The 8,958-nt window shown below is 36.7% G+C and overlaps 1 protein-coding gene and 1 pseudogene across 7 annotated transcripts in view; both read right to left on the bottom strand.

Annotated features, from left to right (window-relative positions):
* Positions 1-8,958, bottom strand: part of GIGYF2 (GRB10 interacting GYF protein 2) — a 133,081-nt gene that overhangs the window by 79,752 nt on the left and 44,371 nt on the right. For all 7 annotated transcript variants that reach the window (XM_015561877.1, XM_015561876.1, XM_006760435.2 and 4 more), the window contains one exon: positions 3,850-3,958. In XM_015561877.1, coding sequence (XP_015417363.1) covers positions 3,850-3,958 — 109 coding nt within the window. The remainder of the gene's footprint in view (positions 1-3,849; positions 3,959-8,958) is intronic.
* The window catches only part of LOC102774376, a 2,276-nt pseudogene continuing 1,388 nt past the window's right edge, over positions 8,071-8,958 (bottom strand).

Genomic DNA, 8,958 nt, shown 5'->3' with positions numbered 1-8,958 from the left:
GGCGGGGAACGTTGGAGTCCTCCGTCACTGAAGCAAGCAAGCCTCATGTTAGTTTTAAGCTGCCTGGCTGCCAGCCGCCATCTTGGCTGGCAGTTAATTTGCATATTGCCCCGATTAGCCAATGGGAAGGGTAGCGGTCGTACGCTAATTACCATGTTTCTCTTTTATTAGATAGGAGGATAGCTGCATAGTTTGGGTCAGGAAGGTTATATAAACAATTGCTGGGTTTAGAGGCAAAAGACAGTATGAATTGTGAGCTTTATACTTTCTATACAGCGTGAGGATTCCCCAACTAATATGCACCATACGTTTCCAACACACAGGCTTGAAAATTGAAGCAGGGTGGGGGGTCTAGGGATGTATTTATAACTGGACAAAATCTAAGCCATCATCCCTAGCTCAACTTCTCCAACAGGGTAAAACCACCCAAAGAAAAGTGATGTTGAATCTTGAATAAAAGCATGGATGCATTCCAGAGCTAAATACAATTGAGTTAAATAATTATTTCAAATATCCATGCAGTATTTCTACATCTTGGTTATAATTTCTCAAGAATTGATTCAGAATACAGTTGTACTTTAACATCTTACTATGAAATAGAAAAATAAAGGACAGGATTGTATGTGGGTAATCTTAGCAACAATGTGTACCTTCTTAAGAGTCCAAGTATCCATGTCTTCATTTGTAAAACATAGGTGAGGACTAGGGCTGAACTGTAATTATCTTAAACTTAGTTGTGTCAACTTTAAGTCAACTGAAAGTCAACTCCCAATTTCAGTAACTCTCTCCTTAGGAAATGTATACATTTTATTTAAGGTTATCCTAAAACAGTCTAATACAAACTGTTATGCAATACTGGGATGATCCCTACAATGTTGAGGGTGAAAGAAAAACAGTATCCTGTCCTTTTAGAGAACGATTTTCTCTGGAAAACCATTAAGTATGTATCATCTTGAAAAAGTGTTTTATAAACATACCAGTACGAATAGGAAAAATAGCCTCCAGGTTGCCCAAAAAACAAGCAAACCACAGATAAAAGATTTTCTGCCAGTTATGATTAGGGTGAGCACTAGACCTCCTTATGAGACTAAAGCTTTATAAGTGGGCACATAAAAATAATCGGTTCTAGAGCTTCCCAGCTTGTAGAATGTAGAAATAACCTTCAAAGTGCACAAAGTCCATAATCATTTATAAGTGTACTTCCCAGATAAGAAGGAGCAAGTAAATATAACATGAATCTTTCATAAAGCTCAATTTAAAGGACTCACCTATTACCTGAGATTTCACACCATTCTTTTGGGGGATTAAAATATATTTCCTTTTAATGAAGATGGTGGCTGACAGTTGTGTGAATCTGCTTTTTTATGAAACATCTTAACCAGATAAAATAGAAAGATGACAATTATGTTGTTTTCCCCTCCATTTATTTGTGTAAATTTTACTAGTTTGTGATCTTTAGAAGTTGGGAGATCAGTCAATTTTCAAATCAACATTCCCTCAAGTTGGAAAGAGGCAGGATTATCATCTAATATTAGCTCTGCCCATGCAAATAAATAAATAAATAAATAAATAAATAAGCCAAAATAATCATTATTTAACCAACAAGTTAAAATTAAGTAATGAGTGAAGATGATAAAACCATATCCATTAAAAAGAATCACAACTGGGACAATGGTGTTAGAAGTATTTTTCACAAAGTCAGTTCATTCATTTGACTAAGTTTCAAGCCATCTTTCACACTGATGTTAAGTCACAGCGTTCATCAGAGTATCTATCTTTTGTGCATGCCCTGTTTAAATTGTGAATATACGACTTCTATTCTGTGTGATAACCCTACACTTCAAAGAAACCAGAAAGCAGGGAGAAATTTATCAATCCCTCATTTGTTCCTCGATATGGAATTTTGTTTAAGCCTGTTTAGAGAGACTGGCTGGTATTTGCAGCACACACAGTTGACAGTAACTTGAGGCACATAAAACAGCTGGCTTGTGGGCCACACTTTTTGATTAATAAGATCTCTCTATGTCTTGCCCTGAAAACCACTGGAGACAAAGCTGAGAACATGCAACCTCTCCTTGCTGCCAGCCCACTGCAGAGAAATAAAGGAAACACCCAATAGCAGATTGGGGCTATCTCCAAAACATTATCGCACCACCAAGAAAGATGCACACATCTCAAGTCGAATTCTAGATCAATGGAACCTAAATGGAAATCTCGATGGTGTGTGGAGCATTTGAAGCACACACATACCTTAATCTCATCATCCAAGTAGTCTCTCACAGAGGTATTTCTTGTAAGTTTTACAGATGATTCTAACAACTCCCCAGGTTAAAAACCACCATTCTAGACATTGACAAATAATTCAGAAGAAAAAAACATGTACAACAAATATAACTCAGTAATAGTAACAAGCCTACAAGTTGAGTTTTCATTAACCTTTACATTATTCGTAAAGGTACGAATTCGTAAAGATTACCTGCATTCCATATTTTGAATGGACTACTAAAAGAAACCTCTTCACAGGAATGCACAATTAAATACGGTCTCTATAAAAACTGAGTATAAATTACTCTATTCATAAGACACAACTTTAAGAAAAAAGAATTTAGCCCTAGCTGGTTTGGTTCAGTAGATAGAGCATCAGCCTTCGGACTGAAGGTGCCCAGGCTCAATTCCAGTCAAGGGCACATGCCTGGGTTGCAGGCTCGATCCCCATTAGGGAGCATGCATGAGGCAGCTGATCAATGACTCTCTCTCATGATTGATGTTTCTCTCTCTCCCTCTCTGAAATCAATAAAAATATATTTTTAAAAAGAAAGAAAAAATAATTTAGATGCTCCACACTCATAATCATGACAATCTGGGTGGTGCGATATGCAGACACAATGGCCTCTGCCGTTGCAGATACCCAATTCTTGCATTTCTAAAGCACCTCTTAAATAAAATGAGAAGGTATATTTAGACTACTACTATGATTTAGCCAATTTAGAGGTAAGTGCTCAAGTAAATATTTATATTATAAACATCAAGAATGCCCTTAAGTAGCAGAAAATCAACAAACCCAAAATAGAGAGCAGATATCAAAAAAACAATATTGAAATAGGAATTGTTCTAAGACACAAATCTGTAAAATGTAGGTTAAATGACTGCTACATAACTATTTTTTCTTCTACCCCCTAAAACAGCCCTAATTTTGATGAGACAACTTTTTCTAAAGTCTCTCTGGGGCTGGGACACCCTTGACACGTGGCCTTATATAGAGACCCTGCATCACAGAAGCCTGCAGGGACTTTGGTGCTGCTCCAGCAGCCAAGGCACTTCATGGAACTCTGGCTCTCCAAGTGCAAAACTCCCTGGGGACAAAGATTTGCAAAAGTTAACTAGGACCATCTAGAATGCTTCACACTCAAATCTCTAAGCTAGAATTAACCTCGTCTGTTCCACATCAGGGATTGTGAAGCAGATACATCAAGATATGTCTCAGGCCCGGCTGATGTGGCTCAGTGGTTGAGTGTCAACCTTTGAACCAGGAGATCACAGTTCGATTCCCAATTGGGGCACATGCACAGATTGCGGGTCAATCCTCAGTAGGGAGTGTATAGGAGGCAGCAGATCAATGATTCTTTCTCATTATTGACGTTTCTATCTCTTTCACCCTCTCCCTTCCTCTCTGAAATCAATAAAAAATGCATTTTAAAAAATGGTTCAGGAAGCAAATGTTCAGGACATTTAGTATACAGTTAATGTCAAAGAGCAGTTTTTTAAAAAATCAAGTATTAAAATATTTTAAAAGTGATTTCCTATCCTCCACCTCCTCCTCCATTATTACTTTTTCAGATAAAAGCTCACCTCGCCCTCTTGAAGAACTTCGACCTCTAGGAGCCCCCACCACTGTTCCTCCTCCTCGTCCTGTCAATCGCAGGACAGCGGCACTATTTACAGACATGGAAAAGTTTCTCTGCCAAAAAAAAAAATTAAAAAGAAAGAAAAAAATGGATAAAACAGATAAAACTACATGGTGCTTCTCCCCGTCTCCCGTTGCATCTATAAAATGCATATAATTATTAATAACAATGGGAAACCCTAACTACACAACATACTAAGATGATCCAAATCCTGATTTTAGCTAAAAATTTCAAATAAACATTTCAGATCAACAAACATTGACAACCAAAGCCTTACACTATGCTAGATTCTGTGAAGAAATATTAAACTCTAAATCTGTATATATCCAAAGCAGGCATGGTAAATATGCATCATTATAGAGAAAATTTGGTAAGAGATCTGATTTGAAAGGGTCCTTCAATTAGTGAAAAGTAGAAATGAGAGGGAGTCACAAAAAGGTCTGAGTCAAGAATAGTGTGATAAAGAGCAAAATGAATGATTATTTTGGCCTCATTCTGCTCACCAAAGTGAATCAGCAACAACAAGTAGGAGTTAATAGAATGACATGAATCGGAAGTAGATGGGGAAGGGCCAAAAAAGAATTTACTTAAGACCAACTACCTTAACGGAGAGAGGGAGGAAATGCTTGAAAAAAATAAACAAAACCCCAATCAGTCTTCACCTACACTTGCACCCCACAGCCAATCTGGAATAGGGTCCAGTACATTAAGATAGTAATGGGTGGGCATCCTTCACAAATAAGAGAAAGACAGGAGGCCTGGGAATCAAAAATATGTTTATAGGACTGAGGAAAAGGCGAAGCAAGAGTATAAAAACCTTGAAAAATGGTCTATAAAATACAGCAGTTATAAGCAGATTTTCAAGTACATGGGAAGTCGGCACCCTTATCATCTACATTGTTCAAGAATCAACTTTAATTTAATTTGAAGGAGATTTCACAAGTTTTAAGCACAGAAAATGCTGGAATATATCTCTACATGAATACTTCCTATATACTTAGAACCTAACAGACATTTGTGCACAAGTACAGGCATGTGGTGCACTGAGGAAAATACAACTTGGGCATGGCTATTGCCAAGGACACTCCTGGAGAAGGGCAAGAAGTGAGACTTAAGGGTTGAAATGTGGGGTGTTTTTTTTCCCAACTAATATTTTTCACCCAAATTGTTTTCTACTGTGAAGTTCTAATTTGTTATTTTGATTCAAACTCAACTATGTGATAGCTATACCTCTTTTAAAGAAATTGACATGTAGTTGGTGGAAAACTTCTACTTTCATTATTGAATTTCTTATTTTAATATATGGGTCACTTTCTCACTACCTGTCTTTCATTATTGAATTTCTTATTTTAATAGATGGGTCACTTTCTCATTACTTGTCTCTTTCAGGTAAATTTTATAAACTTATTAATGTAATTAAATTTTTTCTTTTCATTTGAGAGATATATAATCTATAATCATGTAATTTCAAAACTGAAGATTTAAGATGTAACCAATAACTAAAAATTATAGTAAGACACCCAACCCAACTGTATTTTTTTATAAAGCTGGTTGAAACAATGCATTAGCTTATCTTTCATTACAGAGTAACGAGTGAAATTATTGAATAGTGCCTCTGAGATCACAATTAAGCTATACTATGAAGTCTCAAAATCTAAATTAATATATTCTAATACTGGAAAAACAGAAATCAGGGCTAAGTGCATTATGTATGCTGGGATTCCATGCAGCTGAACCCCTTACTATCACATGTATAAAACTCAAATGCACCCATCCATAGGATGTGGGGGAAACTCTCATATGCTTACACACATCCTCACACATTGCCCCCGAAAGTGCAAAATGGTATAATCTCTGCAAGGCAATTTCTCAAAGTATATTTAAATGTCCATAACCTTTGACACAATTGCTCTTTTTACATTTGTGAAACATTATATAAGCAGAAAGATCTTTAACTGCAGCACTGTATTTTTGTAAAAGCAAAATATAGAAACCAGCTTAGTATCAACCAATAAAACTAAATGAAAAATCATGGTCATCTATATATGGAATTCTATGCAGTTGTTTCAAAAAAATGAGGCAACTTTATTTATTAGGTTGGATCATATGAAATTGCTAAAATTCAGCCATTTCTGATCCATAAAACTGCAATTTCATATGGTCAACTTAGTTTATGAAGATATAAAGCACAGTTGTACTTGGGAGCATGGAGAGGCCAGATTGCCTGACCCTGAATTTTGATTCCTTTACTCAGCTTCACTGTACCTCACTTTCCTCATCTATATAATGTGAATAGGAATGATATTTTTATCTACTTCCTGGGTTGCTGCAAACACAACGCATTAAACTGCAAATGCTTAGAACAGTATCTGACACTTACTAAATGCTAAATATTTGCCATTATCTCCTAAAAAGACGCTTAGGTGAAATAGGTCAAGTGTAGAACTGTGTGCAGAACATTTATGTGTATGTGTGTTTAAAGGGATTGATATACAGCTGATCCTTGAACAACATGGTGTGAATTGCACAGGTTCATTTATAGGTGGATTATTTCCAATAAATGTAATAAATGTATTTTCTCTTTCTTGTGATTTAACATTTTTTCTCCAGCTCACTTTATTGTAAGATACAGTATATAATACATACATATACAAAATATGTGTTGATCAGCTACTTATGTTATCGATAAGGATTCTATTCATAGTTAAGTTTTTGAAGAGTTAAAAGTTATATGTGTATTTTTGACTTGCAGAGGAGGTAAGTACTCCTAACTCCCACATTGTTCAAGGGTCAACTGTATGAACAGTTGTAGATGTAAGTGTTGTTCCTGGAAGGTAACAAGAAAATAGAAACAGTGGTTACGCCTGAGGAAGAATAATTGGCAGAGTTTAGGTGACTCACAGACTTGCTTTCCACTACACATGCTTTTAAAAAAATTTTATGTATTATCTATTCAAAAACACATACATGAAATAATTAATTATTCAAAAACACATAAATAAGGCCCTGGCCTGGTAGCTCAGTTGGTTAGAGCATCATCCCAATACATCAAGGTTGAGGGTTCAATCCTGGGTCAGGGCACATATAAGAATTAACCAACAAATGCATAAATAAGTGGAACAAATCAACCTCTCTCTCTTTCTCTCTCCCCCGCCTTACTCTCTCTAAAATCACTAAATAAAAAATTTTAAACACACACACACACACACACACAGCCCTAACCAGTTTGGCTCAGTGGACAGAGCGTCGGCCTGCAGACTGAAAGGTACTGGGCACATGCTGGTCAAGGGCACGTGCCTGGGTCGCAGGCTCAATCCCCAGTAGGGAGCGTGCAGGAGGCAGCCAATCAATGATTCTCATCACTGATGTTTCTATCTCTCTCTCCCTCTCCCTTCCTCTCTAAAATCAATAAAAAACATATAGATTTAAACACACACACACCCACACACACACACACACGAAGTAATTTTCTTGGATGGCAAATAAATAAAATACACCAATCTGGTAACAGGTACCTAAATTTTAGGTGTAAAGTGCAGAGTCATGCTTCTCAAACTGAAATATATATTTAAGGACAATGCCCAAAAAACAACTAGAAGATCATTTTTGAGCATCAATTTTGTTCTAAAAAAAAGTTTTTCCCTAGTTATATTTTATAGGTACATACATGCACACACACACAGGGAGAGGGAGAGGGAGAGAAGGAAGGGAGGGAAGGAAGCAGAAAGGGAGGAAACAAAATTAACTTTCATTTTAAAGATAAAATACCTATTTCAGATAACTTCAGGAAACTTAAAGAGAGGCAGCATAGGGATAATAAGTAAAACAGTATGCAAAACTCTAGTCTGCAAAGATCTAAATAATTCCTGATCTGAAATCAATAAAAAAAATAAATGAAAATGAAGGCTTGCTCCTTTCGTCATTCTAGAACAAGTTTCGATGTGTAAGCATACTGCCTACCTAACTTTGTTTTTCAAATTGTTAACCATTCCTAATAGTATCTGTTAAATAATCTTCTTTAATTTTCCAAATGATTTGTGTAGCCACTTACTAAATACTATTTTCTTACAAATGTTAGGGATGTTTCTAAATTACTCAATTACTCATTCTGTTGATTAAGTCTATCATGTTTTGGTTACCAATAGCAAGTGCTCCTCCCTTGAGAGGTGTCAATTTTACATAGTTTTATTTAAGACCACATTTTCCACTTTACAATACAGAACTTATAAAGTGCAGTTATTTCCTTTCCCTGTGCACATATTCCATGTTCAAGTATCAAGAATATCCAGTTACTTACTCTACAGCAGCTCAACTTTTAGAACTGCCATAGAATTTGCTACAAATTTGTGTAGAATAATGCTAAATCTATGCTCAAGGTTGGCTTAATCAACCTCTTCCATGGTGGGCCCAGGAGGCACCACCACAGGGATGCCACCAGGCATTCCTCCTGCACGATAGTACAGCTTGCTAATGATGGGGTTGCAGTCGTTTGTTTTCCAGCGCTTTCTGCTGATGTTCACATTCTTCCTTCTGTGCAGTTTGGTTATTGAGCCAGTCAATTTCCTTATACTTGTAAAGAATCTTCTGTTTGTCTGCATCATTGATCTTGCCTTGAAGTTTTTCATCTTCAATGGTTGAACCACGTTGAAAGCATAAGATTCAAGTGAATTCTTGGAAGACATTTAGTCCCGCTGCTTCTAATCTTCAGCTTTATCCTTCTCAGCTTCCTGGACCTGCACTCAATGTCTTCCTTGTTCAAATGACCCTTGTTGTTAGTGAAGGTAATCTGTTCTCTTTTCCTGTATGCTAAGCCACATCAGAGACATTGTGGATGCCACTGGCATCAATATCAAAAGTAACTTCAATCTAAGAAACACCACGCGGTACAGGGGGTATTCCTGTGAGTTCAAACTTGCCAAGCACATTATCCTTGGTCATGGCACGTTCACGTTCCTAAACCTGAATGAGCACAGCAAGCTGGTTGTCAGAGTAGATCATGAAGGTCTGTGTCTGTTTGGGAGAAATGGTAGTATTGTATTTGATGAGGACAGCT

Source organism: Myotis davidii, unplaced genomic scaffold (assembly GCF_000327345.1).
Source record: "Myotis davidii unplaced genomic scaffold, ASM32734v1 scaffold370, whole genome shotgun sequence".
Lineage (NCBI taxonomy): Eukaryota > Metazoa > Chordata > Mammalia > Chiroptera > Vespertilionidae > Myotis > Myotis davidii.
This window is presented reverse-complemented; position numbering and strand designations above follow the sequence as displayed.